This window comes from Oryzias melastigma, linkage group LG5 (genome assembly GCF_002922805.2).
Source record: "Oryzias melastigma strain HK-1 linkage group LG5, ASM292280v2, whole genome shotgun sequence".
Classification (NCBI taxonomy): Eukaryota; Metazoa; Chordata; class Actinopteri; order Beloniformes; family Adrianichthyidae; genus Oryzias; species Oryzias melastigma.
The window spans coordinates 18,755,044-18,772,659 of NC_050516.1; the positions used below are offsets into that span (position 1 = coordinate 18,755,044).

Below are 17,616 nucleotides of genomic sequence, written 5' to 3' on the forward strand. Positions count from 1 at the left end.
CTGTTTTGATAAAACACGTTTATTGTTAGAGTGAATTAAATACATATGACTTATTTAAAATATTATAACACTTGTAGGCTACTTTAACAAAAAAAGAACATTTTTTTTTAACAAATGGCTATTCTCGCCACCGACTATTTCTCTTGTTAATGTAACAGCAGAATATATATTTTTCCTGTTGTGTATGAGCGCGCGAGCTCTTTTTCTTTTGTTACAATGGGCATCACGGCTTGATGGTGAGGACTGTATTTTAGCGGTCCAAATGACTGATAAAAATGTGTTTCCGTCAACCTTCGTAGGCTCGGTGGTTTTCATAAAAGCTTTCAGATACGATAAAAATATTTACTTTTCTGAAGAGGCACATTAGACATGTCAAACGCGTGGACTTAAAGTCCTGCACTCATCCCGGCAGTGTAGATTTTCTCCCGCCCTCTCCTCCAAAAACCCGGCTTGACAGCCCTGAGCGGCGTTAAGGACCGCTGTGCACTGACCCATTATATTTGCTATCGGTTGACGAGTTCCCGTCATCTATTTAGCTGAAAGTAAAGAGTCAGTCCGCCTTTATCCGCCTCGTTCAAGTGGCTTTACTAATAAACTATTACATCGAATGAAAAATATTAATAACTCGAGGTCTCGTGTCATTAAATATAATAAAAAAAAACGAGGGTGTATATTCACACACTGCACCGTCAAAAATAACTGCACTTATGAAGTGGCTCGATTTTTAGTGCAATTATTTCCATTTTAACCCAAAATAAAGTATTTTTTCGGTCGTGGATGCCGCCATTTCACTACATTCAAGTTTGTTCTGATAATTTACATGAATTAATGTGTCCGCAAAGGGGCACTTTTGTGTTTTCTTTTGTGTGTGTTCTAAAATGTTAGTCTTGACTCCGGTAATGTGGTGTTTCATTGTGTGTGTGAAGATGGAAGTCAGCGTGATGATGAAGCCAGGCTCAGAGGCATATAGGCGGCGGAGCATGCGCACTGGCCACTTGTGCCATATTGGAATGAGGTCGTGAACGAAAGCGTGAAGCGCGCGACAAGCTGCACGAGCTACACCGGAAATAGGTTGCTTCGACTCTAAACAGTAATGGTCCCGCGCGTTGCCCTGACGACGAATCCAGATACGTAGGTATCTTATTTTGAAAGGTCAAACCGGAACTTTGGGGGTTCTTGTTCACGCTGGCTTTAATATCACTGCGAGGGAGCAGGCGAAGAGGAACGGCATCTAAAAAACCGACTTGGAAAAACTACTTATCGGTAAGGGGTTATTTTTGCGACCAAATATTCACATAGCCCGTGTTGTTTGTCACAAACCGTTAAGTGTGTTTTGCACTGTGGTGGCGCATGCGTCTTTTTTCCCGTCTCTCAAAAAGATGAGTCGGCTTCGGTCGAGTGTAAGCGCCCTTATTGCTCGGCAGCCTGCTCCTATTGCTCAAGCCGTGACGTTCAGTAACTTGATTCGGATAGAGGCGACCTCACCACGCGTCCAAACACTCCCGAGTGACCCTGTTGGACTCCCCTTAAGGTTGATACTTTATCAGTTTGACAACGTTCAAATTCGACGCGTGTAATGTTGCGCCAAGTGTGAAAGTTAGTCCCTCTGCAAAGCCATTCATGGCCCATCTCTCTTTCTGAATGCTGCGGCTCTTCCGAATAAACAGCGCAATCTAAAGCTACATACAGTTCAAGGACCGTGCGGAAATTTCCAGTTATTTGGCCTTGAGTAACTCATTTTTTTCCTTTTTTATAATGTCGAATTCTTACATAATGAAGGTTGCGCGACCCCATCCAATTTGTTTGTTTTTTTGTGTCGATCAGCAAACTAACTGCCGTCTTTTCCAAGCCGATCAGCTGTATGATGCTGTGTGGGATTTACCTGGCGCGTGTCATTTTTGCACGCGGACTGATTGCAACCGTTCATTATCCCCCCCTTGCACCTTAACTTCCCTATTGTGCAACTTGAGTGGGTCGCCGGCCGCGCGCCGCTTCAGTTGACGTCCCGCTACGCTAAAATAAAAAATAAAAAAAATAAAAGCACCGAGCGAGCAGCAACGCGGCAAGCGCGTGGAGTTGTGGCTGTGTGGAAAGACGGTCATCGGTGCTCATTGTGTGGAAAATATCTTCATTTTGAACGCTCTGCTTGGTCGGTACTTCTAGATCTAGAAGGTTGGAGACTTCCCTCCACTGTGCAGGCCAGCTCTAATTTGATTGACTTCGTGCCCTTATTTTGGTGAATAATGCTGCTGGAAGTTATTTGCATCTCACTGGGAGGTATCAGCTGCCTTTGTGGGGGCCACCTTTCTTTCTTTCTTTCATAATATTGAGTTAAGCAATAAAATGAGTCTTTATAAAAGGAGTTGCAGGCACTGGCACCTGTGTTTTTTTCTGATAAAATATTGTTTTTATTGTTTGCACACAGGAAATCAATTTAAAATTGCAACAAAAAATAAAAATAAAATATATTTTTGGCTAATCACTTTTTGACAATAGGTTTCTATAAAAATGAATGACTTTTAAAATTATGATTAACTTTTTTACACATTCCAATGTAGTGTGTAACACACACACATACAAAAAAAAAATCACAATTCACGCAACAGCTAAAATTGTTCAATCAAAAACATTTACACAAATAAAACAAGTCTGATAAATTGACTTCTTTTTTGATGGAATATTGCAGTTTTTGTCAGAAAATACCAGATCTATAAATACGAAACACAATCAGACATTTTATTAGACTCAAGCAAATGAAACTATGCACAATCTGTTCTCTTCCTGAACTTAAATGATCACGCCAGTGCAGCAAACTACACATAAAAAAAGATGTGGCTTTATACTTTTTATAGAAAAGTAGCACAGTGGTGACAGGAATTGATCAAAGTAATCGGTGGTGTTGCCTCCTGTTGTGGCAGTCAGTCATTGTGCTCTCAGTAAACTGCAATTCTTTGTCTGAAAGTGTTTTCTTTCTTTTTTTTTTGCTATCTAATTTTAGTCTGTACGTTGATCTCTTCCTTCTAACAGTTTTGCAACTGAAATAAGACTAGAATAATAATTTGTTGCCAAGAAGTTATGTTTAAAGAAGATAAACAGGGTCTTTTTCTTAGCTTATATCAACACGGTGTATTGATATTTAAAATAACCTGTTTCTCCTGTAGGGGCAGCTTCACCGCCTGTAACCGTTTGCTCTGACACTGAATTAAGGAACTATGCAATCCCCTCACTAAAGCACATAACAACAAGTACCAAATGTGGGAGTTCCTCAAGAGCAGAAAGCCTTTTTCTAAATCAGCTGGAGAACTTCTGTTTGGAGAAGAATTTTCCCTTTTTGACTTCAGACAAGTGTTTTTTTTATTTTTAGAAAAGCTTGGTGGCGTGATAGGATAAGTACTCATAGGGGCTTTTATTGTTTCCGATAGTTTGTGATTTGAGATGACTGTTTGATTCTTTCAATTTCGAGTTTTACTCCGATTTTCGGTTTGTGCAGGAACCTGACTCAGACATTCTGCTCACAGACCACTCGCTGTAAATAGAGGAAGTTGATTTTCTTCCTGTCTGTCTTTACAAGCTGATGCATTCAACTTTTGCAGAAATGCAGCGACTAATGCACTTAAGAAGTTATAGTACACTGTTTTTTTGTTTTTTTTTACATTGCAGTCTTTGTCAGAAAAAAATGTCAGATCTATAAATCTGAAACACAATCAGATATTTTATCAGGCTCAAGCAAATTATTTCATTGATTATTGATTATTGCAGATAACGGCACTTAAATACGGTATTCAAACAAATTGATGTGCAGCTTGACTTTTGTCAAAATAAAAAAAAAATCCTAAAAACCAGTTTAGAATAAGTTTTATGACTTTTTAAGACAATGAAAAGTACCGTATTTTCCGGACTATAAGTCGCGTTTTTTTTCATAGATTGAATGTCCCTGCGACTTATACTCCAGTGCGACTTATATACGAATTTTTAATGAGATGAGATATGGACCGTAAGTCTGGAGTGCCCTCTTATGGTGATCTATGCAATTACTTTATTTACTTTAGTTATTCAGACGTGACACAGAGGACTAAGAATTTAAGGGATTTAGTGATATGGAGTGAGATTGCGTGCAATTAATTACAGTAAAGATACAAAGTTGATGAGTTCTTGAGGCTATAGTTAAATAAAACTGTTATGTTATATAAATGCTACACCTTTTTGTTTTTTTCATGATGCTAATATGTGTTGACACATATTCAGCCTGTTTTCTATTCACTTATGAATGTTATAACTTACCTTCCAGGATGATGTAATATTGTTTTTTTCAACCAGTTTGTAAAATAAATTACTTGAAAAAAATGCGACTTATACTCCGGTGCGACTTATGTATGGTTTTTTCTTCTTCATTATGCATTTTTTGGCCCCTGCGACTTATACTCCGGTGCGACTTATAGTCCGAAAAATACGGTAATACAAAATGTCCCCAATATGGCTTAATTTTCAAACCTAGACCCATATATTTAACTTTTCCCCTCCAATTTTAACTCTTTCTTCATCATTTTTCCCCTCTGCCCCCCCACAATCTGCACAATAAAGCCCGCTGGTTTGTGCGTTTGGGTCAGAGGGAGGGGAAGGAGAAAGGCAGAGGGAGTCTGGTGCAGGGTCGCGGGTGAAAGGCGGCGCTGATCCCGGCAGAGCACGGGGGTCGCAGAGACAGTCCACCGGTCAGGAGGGGTCAGCCTCTGATGGCGGCCCTCGTTTTAATAGAGATGTCAAATGTGACAAAGACGCCTCTGACAGGCCGGCTGAATGCAGCGGCTACCCTCGGCCCCGCTCTCCGCCGCCGTCACGCCCAGCTCTGCCTTCCTCTGCATTCACGCCGTCTCTCTTGTTGCTTTAACTTATTTCATCTACTTATTTTTTATACAATGCTGTGGGTCAGTTGGATGTGTCAAAGCTTTATGTGCACGCCCGCATTCATGGCGAGGACCGTTTCAATCCTCACGTCAGTGCCAGAAAAGGCACAGGAACACGAAGAAAAAAAAAAGATGCCTATCAATGGTTTTCCCATATGAAAGTGAAGCTCGTGATATTATCACATTATTGTGAAATGTTCACCCATCACACTCCATCTGTAGGGCTACTTAGCTGCTACCTCCTGAACAAATTACAAAGGTGCATCAACTATTTATATTGCTATTCATTATTTAGCAACAGTAACATAACTTAAATTCTGAAAGTTTTACTATAAAAAATCTTTGATTCTATATTTCCACTCACTTGTGTTGCCAGATTTGACTTTGTTCTGCTTTTGTTATGACAGATCTCCAGGGAAAGCTCTGCTCACAGTCTTTTTAGTTTTATGTGACTTTCTACCATACAGTGCATTTTTTTCATTGTTACAGCACTTGCAGCTTTCCTCAGCAGTGTGTGGGTAAGCCGGTTAAATCTTTTTTCTTTTCTGTCTCTCCCCGACCAGTTCTTTGACCCGTGCTCATTCGATCACTCTGGCTGGATAGCATCTCTCCTCGGCTTGCGCTCTCCTAGTCTTGTCCTTGAGGGGGCACCAGCATGAGCCAGGAAGGACCGGAGTCTGGTAAAAGACTGCTTTAATGAGCAGTTGTGTGCATTAGTGAGTGAAAGAGAGTAGAAAAAAGCCCTGTGTGTGTTTCAGATGGAGACTGTGCTCAGGACTCGGCTGACTTTAGCTGGGATGACTATCTGGAGGAGACTGGAGCCGTGTCTGTGCCCCATCACGCCTTTAAACATGTGGGTATCGACCTTCATGGACAATGCGTGATTCTGAGTCAGCACATTTTACCCATCATCAGTTATTAAACACAAAACTTTTGTATAAAATCCTTAATAACATCAGTAAATCTAATAATTAATCTAACCTTTTAGTTAGACACATTTTTTTAAATAATTGGGTTTATTAATGTCTCAAACAATCTAAGTGTGAACTAAAAGTATGTTTCTGAAGATTCATAAATCCCTTTCAAATTTCAATATTTGCTTTTCCTTTGAGGAACTCCCTGTGGAGGTTGCTGTGGCAACATGGTCAATAAACTGTAATTTACCATTACCTTGTTTGGTTTCTGCAAACTCAGGTGGACCAGGGCCTGCAGACGGGACTGACACCTGGGATGAAGCTGGAGGTGTGCGTGCGCTCAGAGGTTGACAGCCCTTACTGGGTGGCCACTATCATCACCACATGTGGCCAGCTGCTGCTGCTACGCTACGAAGGATGCCAGGATGACCGCCGCTCAGACTTCTGGTGTGACATCATGACGGCAGACCTCCACCCTTTGGGCTGGAGCCGGCATCAAGGGAAGACCATGAGACCCCCAGAGGGTGAGTCACTCAAGGGCTTGTTGTTTTTTTGTGTTTATTTCCTTTTTTTTGGTTAGGACAGCAAAGGATCAAGTTTACAACACGACGCTTCATTGATGAAAATCTACAAAACGAGAAAAATAATCTTAGTTTAACCACTTTTAAAATCAATGTTGTTTTTCTCCTGAGTTTTGCCAGGGATATGAGTTATTACTTTATCTTTGATGTGCTTTGGAACAGATCTTTTCTTACAATAAATCATGAAGAATAAATCTTTGACAGCATTAACTGCATGCTGTATGTAACTTCAGCTTCTCTCCATAAAAACAAATCAACAAATTTAAGTTTTTGTAGTCACATTGATGTCATCTGATGAGTCTTGTACAAAAACAAAACATTAAAAGCACAACATTTTTCTCATACTTGGTGTTGTTCAGTCAGATTTCATGTGCTGTTTTCCAGCATCCCATCCCTCTGAGGCTTTATTCTCTTGTGGCTCTGAAATCTCTAAAACAATTATCATAGTTTAATGTCAAACTCCAGTTTCCAGACTGAAAGTTTCTCCAGCAAAAGGCAGAGTTGACTTTGACAAACCTTAGGCCCAAAATGCGAGGAATATATTAAATTATTGTTTAAAATGTTGATTAAAAAGTAATTATTTGAATTTAGGGAAAACTAAGAAACTCTATCGTATGTTATGTGAGATACAGTCGTTTACAGTTTTAAGTAAATATTATATTAGATTACTTTAAAAGACTCAAACCACATTTTTGAAATACTGAGATATTTGCAGCAAAGAGATATATAACAATTATACAAATAAGTAGCTTGAAAATATATTAGTTGGGACAAGAATTGGTAAATGGCGTATTCTTGCATAGTGCAGAGGGGCAAGTCTTTAAAGACCCACTTTTTTGTAACATGTTTTTCATGATGGAAGACGTGTAAAACAATTTAAAGTTAAAACAGTGTTTTTGAGTATTTCTTTATTCAAACCATGTTGTATCAGGAGCAGACGTAGCGACTGCCATGGCAGGCCAAAGTCTCTCTGCTGCACTCCAATTCTGATGTATCCAATTGCAGACAAATAGATCCTTTAACATCTTTTTTTTCCTCGTCTGAACCGCCATCTGGCTCTAAAATGTACTGCTGGATAGTTCCAATATTTTTTGCCTTTTTTTCTCCTATAATAATGTTAGCTTGGGGTTGTGAGGAGCTATTTGCTGAAGGAAGAGCATCTAAACAAAAGAATGCTGGGATTTTAACATAGGGTTACTTCACTGCCAAAAGTCCCGCCCACAACCCAGAGGCTAATTTCTAATGAGCTCCTGATGCTCTTCAGACAATATGAATTTAATCTTTCTCACTTTAAGTGAGAAAGATTCCCTTTGAATATAAAAGATAATTACTTTAGATTATTTTTTTTCTAATTATTGCATAAATATATATATATTACAGTAGAAAAAATTACTAAAATATTGAGCTAATTTGAAGAAATCTCTGTACGCCCAGGCAAAAATAATGGATTCTAGGTTCCAATGAACCTCAATGGTATAGAATTTCTCATGTAGAACTTCAGGAACTTTCAGTTTTTCATGGAAGGTCTGTTGCTAAAAGAAAAGCAGCTGTCTTTTTTGGGACATATAGCTGCTAATAAAGTTAAAAGTGGTGAATATAAGGACACAAAAAAGGAAAGATATGTACTGTGGCATCTTGAGAACTCTGCTTGTTTTCTTAGTAACCTTAACACCGTATGCGACTCACCTTAGGGGTACGTGAGAAGAATGAAGACTGGGAGGCTCTGCTGGAAAAGGCCTTGGCTGAGGGATCCAGCGCGCCTGCCAGCCTTCTGGAACTGGTAAGGCGTTAGAGTGGAGCAGGTTGTGCATTGCAGAATTATGAAGACAGTGTCTGAGTGGCGAGCTGGCTTTAGCGCCTCCATCCATTTTACTACATGAACCTTTAAATCTGTCAGAGCAGACTGGAAAGGAAGCAAATTTCCTCAATAGAAACCCAGTCTAAGGTATATGAGATTATTATCTGTATATAAAACTTTAATGTTGATTTAAATTTGCTGTGTATGTGGCAAGATTTAAATGAAAGTATAAAACTTTGTGCATGGCCAAGTTAAGTGGTGTTTTATATCCTGTACCTACAAGGTGTCAGGAACAAAGGATGTAAAATTCACATTTTGTTTTCTTCACCAAGGCTGTTAAAAAGTAGACTCAATGTAAGAACAGCCTAAGAAATTCCTTAAAATCTTATAGCTTTCAGCCATTGTGCTTCTCTTCTGCCACTTAGTCATGCGGGACATTTTCTGCAGTTCCAAATTCCTCTCCTGGTTGAGGCGTGCGGTTCACGTGTGTTTGCGAGTGTGCCGCGTCTCATTTACTACCCCCCTCCCCTCCAGCCCCAGCGCGGGAGAGACCCTGTGGAGCTTCTGTGCGCGGGTTGTTATGTGGAGCTCCAGGACAGCGTTGACCCGGGGCTGGCCTGGGCCGCCGAGGTGGAGGAGAACGTCGGAGGGAGGCTCAAGCTGCGCCTCGTTGGCACCGAGGGCCTTCCAGACACACCAGCAACCCTCTGGCTCTTTTATCTCCACCCACGCCTACACCCACCAGGCTGGGCCCAAGAGCATGGCTACACCCTTAAACCTCCTTCAGGTCAGTTTCACTGACACGGGTCAAGGCTTTGTATGAACAACAACAGAAAAAGCACAAAAAAAAGAGGGGAGAAATTGATTTCCTGCTTTTCTCCAAAAGTAATGAGCCACAGTCAAAATAAATGCACAAATGCGGTATGGAATGTTTTTTAATGACTAACCAAAGAGATATTTTTTATTTTATTTATTTAATGGAATGCCCCTTGAGATGTACCATCTCATTTTCGAGGGGGTCCAATAACAAAACAAAAAAAAAAAAACCAAAACATTACACATAAGTTACATAGAAAAGAACATAATACTAAGAGATAACAACTAACAAATCAAAACAGAACAAAAAAAAAACAAAAAAAAACAGCTCCTTCTCTCTCCTCTCCCATCCTGTCAAAGAACAGCAAAAACAACCGTAGTGAAGGGAATTACAACACTAAAGATGTAAACTAGGAATGTATACATTCAACATATATTACAAACACACAAAAATAACAGAACTAGAAACATATACATGGAGTTTTAAGATATGTAAATAAAGATGATTTGAATTGTCTAAATGTAGCTAGAGATCTTAAGTATGTAGGCAACCTATTCCAGTCAGAAGGAGCTTTGTAACGAAATGCTCTACGTCCCACTTCTTTGTGAGATCTATCGATCTCAGCTTGTAAGCTGATATACTAAACTATCACTTAATTTCATATCTTTGTTGCTAGTGGTTTTATCATGTTCCATCTTGTGTCAACAGTATCATTTTTTTAAAATAAATCTAGTATTTATAATATTCAACCACTAATGCATAACTGATAATAAACCTCTTATTTAATCACCCAAAATGTTTTATTTTCTCTGTTTTGCTGCCTCAGATCTGTTGGCTCTACGGACGGATGAGGAGTGGGAGGAAGTGAGGCAGAGGATCTGCGACCTTCCTCAGGATGAAGCTTTGGTGGCAGAGTTAAGTAAGGTACAGCCAGCTGCTCCCCCGTCTACTTCCGTGTGACTTGATGTCACTGCACGTTGGTTTGTGGTGTGATGGTGAAAGTTTGCCTGCATGCCAGCAAGAAGAGAAGCGTGGCTTTTAAAGATGACTCAACGCCACAGCGTTGTTGTTTTCTCCCAGGAACAACCAATCATCGCTGCTCATTGTTTCAAGGAAGGAATGAAACTAGAGGCTGTTGACCCCGCTGCACCTATTTCCATCAGGCCTGCTACTGTCACCAAGGTAACAGAATTTCTTATCAAATCTGTTTTTTCTTTGATGCAGTGAATTTCTTATTTGTTGTTTACTCCGCTTTCGGTAATACTTTCAGTTCACTAAATGTTCATTTTTTATCAAGAAGCTGCCGATCAAGTATTTATTCCTCTGTTGTCTTTAGGTATACAATGATAAATACTTCCTGGTGACAATGGATGACCTTTGTGGTATTGAGGAGTCGGAGGGTTCAAGTCGGTCATTCCTGTGTCACAGAGACAGTCCTGGGATCTTCCCCACTCAGTGGAGTCTTAAAAATGGACTTCCCCTCAGCCCTCCCCCAGGTTTGTCCTGTGGGGTCTACTCATTACAAGGAATTATCAAAATAAAAATCATATGATTTTGCCCTTCTATTTCTTCAGTTTGTTCTAACGTGTGTGTTTTCCTTACATCCGTCAGGATACCAGGGTCCAGATTTTGACTGGGCTGATTATCTGAAGCAGTGCGAGGCAGAGGCCGTTCCTCAGCATTGCTTTCCAACTGTAAGTCAAAACACTTTTGGCTATTAATCAAATTAAAACCCATCACTAGATGTCAAATGCTGATTATTAAAGCTAATTATGGGATTTAACATATTTTTTCATCTGAAATGAGCTTGAAGTCCTTTATTATGTCTTAGGGGTTAATTGTTCTTCTCTATTATGTAATTTTGAAATTTTAAACTTTTGTTCTTGAAAAAAATGCTTAAAATTTACTGCTTCATTTCTATACCTGCTCTGTTACATTATAACATTGTTTTTCCACTTTAGAGCTCCTCAATTTAAAGATCTTAGCTTGGGGTCAGGTCTTCTAAGGACTTCTAGAAATTCTTTAGAGAAATTTTAAGTTGGTGAAATGCAAAAACTTTTAGTTTAGTAATGATATGTGCTATATTAAAAATAAAAACTGTAATGTCCTTACTGTGTTGATAATTGGAATAGAAAGGATAATATTGTCTTAAAACACTGTTAGAAACTGCACAGTCATAAAAACAATCTTGTGCAACCTTCTATTAAGCATCTTAAGAGTTATTAAAACAATTACTTGATCAAAACTATTTTTGGTCTTTAAGTATTTCTTCTGTATTTGATCTGTCGGAGCCAGGCTTAGCCTTAAGACACTGTGATTACAGTACCAGGTCTTTTTCTGTTGTGAATTACAGAGTAAACACTTCTCTGCTTTACAGGGGTAAAAAAAACAGCACTTCTGTTTTTGATTTTATATCTCCTGCTTTGGAAATAGAAAAGGTTTTGATCATAATATTGTAGAACAGGAATGTGTTTTGTTTTTTGCCTAAAAAGGAAATAAGTTTTAAGGAAACTGCTTTTGCAGCATGTTTAGTCATTCCAAAAGTTTAGGATGAATCAACTTTGAAGCTTCGATCTGTTTAAAAATGGGAAAATTTAATGGACTTTCAAAAAAAAAATGTATTCTAGTATATGTATTCTAGTGATGTTTTTTACACTCTATAAAAACCTTATCTAAAATTGTAAGAAATAAATAATGTTTTGTGGGGGAAAAAAAACTGATTTCAGGCTTTCTAAGACGTTTGGCAGACCTTGTATGTTTGTATAATTATAAGGCTAAGAATCCTCCTCCTCAGCTGCTGTAGTATGAAACCAACTTTTCTGTTTTCCAGGAGCAAAGTGAACACAGCTTCAAAGAGGCCATGAAACTAGAGGCTGTCAACCCACTGTCACCTGAGAACATTCATGTTGCAACAGTCACCAGGGTCAAAGGACAATACATTTGGCTGAGTTTGGAGGGTGAGCTTGGCTAATGAGACAATGTTTTTAGATTAACTCAAGAAAGTAAACAAAAGTTGGCAAGTTTCACTTTCTTCCCGTTAGTTAAGTACTTTAATCACAAATTTATAAAATAAAAAAGCACAGCAATAAATATATATATTTTTATTTGATTTAATTTAAAGACCCTCTGATGAGATTTGTGTTTTTGACATGTTCTAGTTGGATTTTTCTGATCATGGAGGACATGTATAAAGTAAATTAAGCTAAAATTTGCATTTCTGAGTATTTATTTATAGAAATTGTGACTCAGGAGCATATGAAAAAAATATATAGTCCAAAAAAGATCTAATTTGTGATGTACGGGCCACAAGCTCCTTGCTCTGCAACAGGGAGGGGAAAGGGGGCGGAGTTACTCTGCACCAACGATCCCGCCCACAACTCAGAGGCAAATTTTGAATGAATGACTGGTGCTCTGCAGAAACTGTTCTAGATTATGACACAGGTTTTTTTTATCATGGCTTAAAACGGCATAATCGTAATTAAAAGACGACTTTTAAAATAGCTTAAAAGATGATCGGAGTTGGACTTTAGATATTTGACATAAAGGAAAACAAGTTATTGTTCATATAATCTTATTTTTTCTTTAAAGAAGGAATACTAAAGCCTTCCAACCAGTCTTATTTTTAACTGTTTCTGATCATCTGCATATTAAAAAAAAACATCAGTTCTTGCCAGTATCAGAATAGAAATCACTCAATTTTCACCTCAGGTTGCTAGGTGTTGAGAAATGTATTTAACAGCTGTGCTTATATTTGTATAGGTCTGAAGCAGCCGATGCCAGAGCTGATAGTTCACGTGGACTCCCTCGACATCTTTCCTGTCAGCTGGTGTGAGACAAACGGCTACCCACTGGTGTACCCCATCAAGCCTTCAGGTATGCCACTCTTCAATGTTTGCTCGGAATTCTAACAGATGACATTTTAAATTGAACTTCCCCCTGATGTCAGTGAGATGGAATATTATTCTGACATAAATTTCAATGTTTTTCAGTCGAGAAGGAAAGAAAAGTTGCTGTTGTGCAGCCAGAGAAACAGTAAGTGTATTTAGCAGTAAAGTATGTGGACTGGTTTATCTCTTGAAATAAATGTCATCCTCTGACTGAGTTTTCATTACTGTACAGCAGAACTCCCCCTAAGTCTTCATCACCAGATGCTGTCAAGCAGCAGATGGCAAACCAGTCCGAGACAGGTGAGTACATATCATAGGAGGAGTTTTAAATCATGATGTATTGGTGGAGTGTGTAATATGAAGCAGGTTCATATTTATTTATTTTATCTGATGTTATGAACATATTCAGGACAGGGAAATGGGAAATATTGCTGCCCCAAGATCTACTTCAACCACCGGTGCTTCTCAGGTCCTTATCTTAACAAGGGACGCATTGCTGAGCTGCCTCAGTTCATTGGCCCTGGAAACTGTGTTCTTGTTCTCAAGGAGGTGAGACTGATCACCCTTTTTTCTTTTTTTATTTCAACACCTACTGTTAATGACTCTCATCTGCCACGTACAAATATGCAATTAATTGCATAAAACAAATATATTGCATTCATACTCCTTAAAAGATTCTCTGCAAAAATGATTGAAACTTTAAGACTCTGGATAATTGGATCAGATGTGATTGTGTATTTCCTCTGCTCCATAATTCAGCAACTCTTAGCTAAGTGTTCCTTCCCGTCTGGCTCAGACCGTTCATTAGTTTGGGTTAACAGTTATATATCCTCTGTTAAAGAAGCTGTTTAAGGTGTAGCCCAGCATTTCCTAATTGCAGCTCCTCGGGGTTCTCAAGCTGTACTTGTCCCTGCTGCAAACCACACTGAATTCAAATGACTGTAGTTAACCACCTTCTGCTGTGGATCAGATGGGCTGGAAGCTGTAAGGCAGGGAGGCCTGAGAACTATAAATAGAAGAGAAATTACGTTTTTTATATAATATTTTATTTGAATGTAGTAAACAGCTAGTCTAATATAGACCAAGCAGTTGTGCAATGATAATGTAATCTGATTAAGTCATTCAGTAGTTTGGATTTAGAAAAACAAAGGGGTGGTTGTCCTGTCTAGTATTGTCTTTCATTAAAAGAGATGTAAAACTGATGTAAAAATACTTTAAACTATTAAAGATTCTGTGGAAAAAACATAAGTTATATACACATTATTAATCAGTATAAGTTATACAGCTGTGCAAAAACAGGCCTTAAAGTCTTACTTGATCAGAATGTTTTTACAGAACAGTGTAAATTGTTTTTCATGTTCAAAATCAAGCCCAGATTTCTATGACAGAATAAGAGCAAGCTGATTTAATTTATCTCTTGAATTCAGGTGTTGACTCTGCTAATAAACTCTGCATACAAGCCGAGCCGTGTGCTGAGAGAGCTGCAGCTGGACCAGGAGAGCCGCTGGCAAGGCCATGGAGAAACACTCAAAGCGAAGTGAGGAGAAGAGCCAAAATATTCACCTCTTTAGAGTACTTGAAGTAGAAACGAAAACTTTATTTGCACAATTAAATGTTTCTCGGACTCCTAACCCCTTATTCCGTGATGCAGCTGTCACTTTTTAGAGATATCTTGTAAGAGCACATAGCGTACTCGCTCTGAAAAGATCAGTTTCCTTTTTGTTTATTTTAATTTATCTATAATTATTTTCTCTACTAAACTTGACTTCTCTTCAAACATCAGATACAAAGGAAAGAGTTACAGAGCCACGGTGGAAATAGTCCGCACTGCAGATCGAGTAGCAGACTTCTGCAGGAAAACCTGCATTAAACTGGAGTGCTGCCCAAATCTGTTTGGACCTCGCATGGTTCTGGAGCACTGTTCAGAGAACTGCTCTGTCCTCACCAAGACCAAATACAGTAGGTGATTTCACAAAACTTTTAATAGGACTGGAAAAGATTTTGTGTACTATGTTCCTGTGTTTTCCTAAGAAAACATACTAACAATGACCACATACTTTTATTAATACTAAAGTTACTTGTGCATAAAAAATATTGCTACAAATATTTAATTAAATCAAATCCTGTGGATCATTTCATGGATGATTATAGATTCTGCTTTTTCTTATTTAATTATTGTGATATTTATTTGTAATTTTCTTCATAAATAATTAAATAGTTTTATTTTTTATTTGTAATAATTCCAATATATTTAACTCTTGAACTTAGCATACAAATGTATTATTATTTTATTCTCACCAGCCTATTACTATGGAAAGAAAAAATGTAAACGCGTTGGCCGTCCACCTGGGGGCCACACCAATTTGGAGGCTGGCGTAAAGAGGAAAGGGCGGAGGAAAAAGAGGAGAAAGCAGCTCTTTGTCCACAAGAAGAGACGTTCTTCAGCCTCGGTAGACAACACGCCTGCCGGATCTCCACTGGTACAAGATGCATGTGATTAGGGTTGTCAATTCAGCCTAGCTGATTCTGAGTCTAAAGATTGTTGGCCTCATCTTTGACTTGCAGGGCAGTGGTGAAGAGGAAGATTTGGATGAAGACGACTCCCTCAGTGATGATTCAGGCTCTGAGATGCAGGATGATCTTCAGGATGACTCTGAGCAGTCAGCTGAAAAGTCTCAGCCCACCACACCTTCTCCCTCACCACCAGCAACGCCCAGGCCTTCACGCAGACGCCGTAAACCTTGTTCGCCCTCATTCTCTGATGATGAGAATCACCCTCCTTCACCGAAGGTAGCATTGCTTTCTGGCACTGTCTTCAGAAGAGCTCTTCATTGAGACTTGTGTTATTAATGCATGGTTTAGGCTTCTTACATACAGTATGTGTTTGAATCTATTGTGTTTGACAAAGCTCATCTTTGTTTCTGTAGACGTCAAAACTGGAGCCTCCTCAGAAACTGTGTTTGGACACCAGCCCACTGGAGTGGAGTGTTGCTGATGTGGTTCGCTTTATCAGGACCACAGACTGCGCACCCCTGGCAAAGATTTTCTTGGATCAGGTTAGAAACATTTCGACTGACCAGGCATAGAGACTAGCTTGTTTTAGGGGGGAAAATGTCTAAACTAAAATGTTTGTGTTTGCAGGAGATTGATGGACAAGCACTGCTGCTGTTGAACCTCCCAACAGTCCAGGAATGCATGGATCTGAAGCTGGGACCGGCCATAAAGCTGTGCCACCACATTGAGAGGGTCAAACTGGCATTTTATCAGCAGTTTGCGACATAGTTGATGGGGATATAACATAGGACATGGCAACACCCTTTTAAAAAGAGAAACAAATACTCCAACTATGACTTCTCTAACATTGGATATTCCCAGGTGTCCTGTTTTACATTTGCGGTCCATTGTGGACTTACATGATGCAAAGAAGATTTAGACCCTCGGAGAAACTCAGAAAAGGAGGATCTCAACAATGTATGTGCTCTTAAGAGAAGGTGCCGGGATAAATTGTTGAGGGGGAAATCTGGACTCAAGGCATCAAATAAAGAAAAACCCCCTCATTCATTCCAGAGTGTTTCAAAGCAAAGTTTTGAAGGACTTGCTTTTTTTTAATGAGAAACTAGAACTACTCTGTTTGATTTTGTAATTTTACAAATCCCAGCCTGACTTAGAAATCTTCTAATGAAAGAGTTCTTAGAGCTTGTCATACTGCACAGAAGCATATTTGACACTGTTTTTAAATGGACATTTACCCTTGTGGATTAATTTGAAAAGTAGATGGATTTTTTTCTTTTTTGTAAATGTTTTAAGTGTTGTTTTGGACCAACTTTAAATTTTAGTGTAATATTTACTAATAGTTTTCTTGATGCATGCAGCAGATGTCTTAGCAAAAGTATGGACACTTAAAAAAATGTTTTGTTTTTTTTTTTCGCAAAAGACTCATGCCACTAATATTTCCCAAAACCAGTCAAAGACGGATCTGTTTTTGTGCAGTAAAAGAACCAGAAGTAGCATTTAATTACTCTGTGCTATAAATACCTAAAATTAAAAGCAAATGTTTTATAGTAAAAAAAAAATGTTATGCACAATGCATTGAAATATGAGTTTTTTTCAAGTCTAAAGTGTTTGAAATGACTAAACTTATATATAAAAAGTGATTACAAGAGACTAAACTGTGCTCCTCTAAAGTATGTGAAAACAGTACCATGAGGATTTCGTGATACAAGCACAAGTGAAACCATGCACTGTTTCACAGTATGTCGCAATGCATATTTGTACATATTGTAAATAATGAAATATCTAATAGTGCAACAGGGTAATTTTGAAAAAAAAGAACTGTTTGCATAAAAAAATACTTAATTGTCCAATTATTCCGTATATTTGCACAGAACTGGCCAAACATTTCTGATTTGGAGAGAATGATGGGGAATTAACTACTGTATGAGAGATTCTAGTCTAGTTTTTGCAGGTGATTTAAGTAGTTTTAAAGCAAGAATATGTTCTTAAAATAATTTTGTATTTCTGTTTGCAATGTCATGTAGAGTGATTTATTGTTTGTGCTCCGTTTTGTGACAAAAATATGCCTCATTGATTTATTTGTTGGGTTACTTGTATTTTATTTTATTTTTATTTTCCAAAACTACTAAATGTATTGTTTCTGTCGCCGCGGCGAAAGAACGCACTGCAATAAAAACTAAGTTACCAACATTTCCCAGCATGCA

General features: G+C 38.5%; 1 protein-coding gene across 2 annotated transcripts; it reads left to right on the plus strand.

Moving 5' to 3' along the window:
• Positions 1-997: 997 nt before the first annotated feature.
• On the plus strand, positions 998-17,602 carry sfmbt1 (Scm like with four mbt domains 1). 2 transcript variants are annotated; one of them, XM_024270320.2, is made up of 21 exons: positions 998-1,263; positions 5,465-5,581; positions 5,660-5,754; positions 6,096-6,339; positions 8,088-8,176; positions 8,729-8,981; positions 9,838-9,935; positions 10,092-10,193; positions 10,348-10,507; positions 10,623-10,705; positions 11,842-11,968; positions 12,771-12,884; positions 13,001-13,043; positions 13,134-13,198; positions 13,308-13,447; positions 14,326-14,435; positions 14,682-14,857; positions 15,200-15,378; positions 15,464-15,688; positions 15,826-15,954; positions 16,040-17,602. In XM_024270320.2, the coding sequence occupies exons 2-21, from the start codon at positions 5,557-5,559 to the stop codon at positions 16,178-16,180; spliced, it is 2,598 nt and encodes an 865-aa protein (XP_024126088.1). In that variant the 5' UTR covers positions 998-1,263; positions 5,465-5,556; the 3' UTR covers positions 16,181-17,602. The 2 variants fall into 2 exon arrangements, with proteins under 2 accessions (XP_024126088.1, XP_024126087.1); XM_024270319.2 differs by having other exon boundaries at positions 1,001-1,263; positions 13,131-13,198.
• The last annotated feature ends 14 nt before the right edge of the window (positions 17,603-17,616 follow it).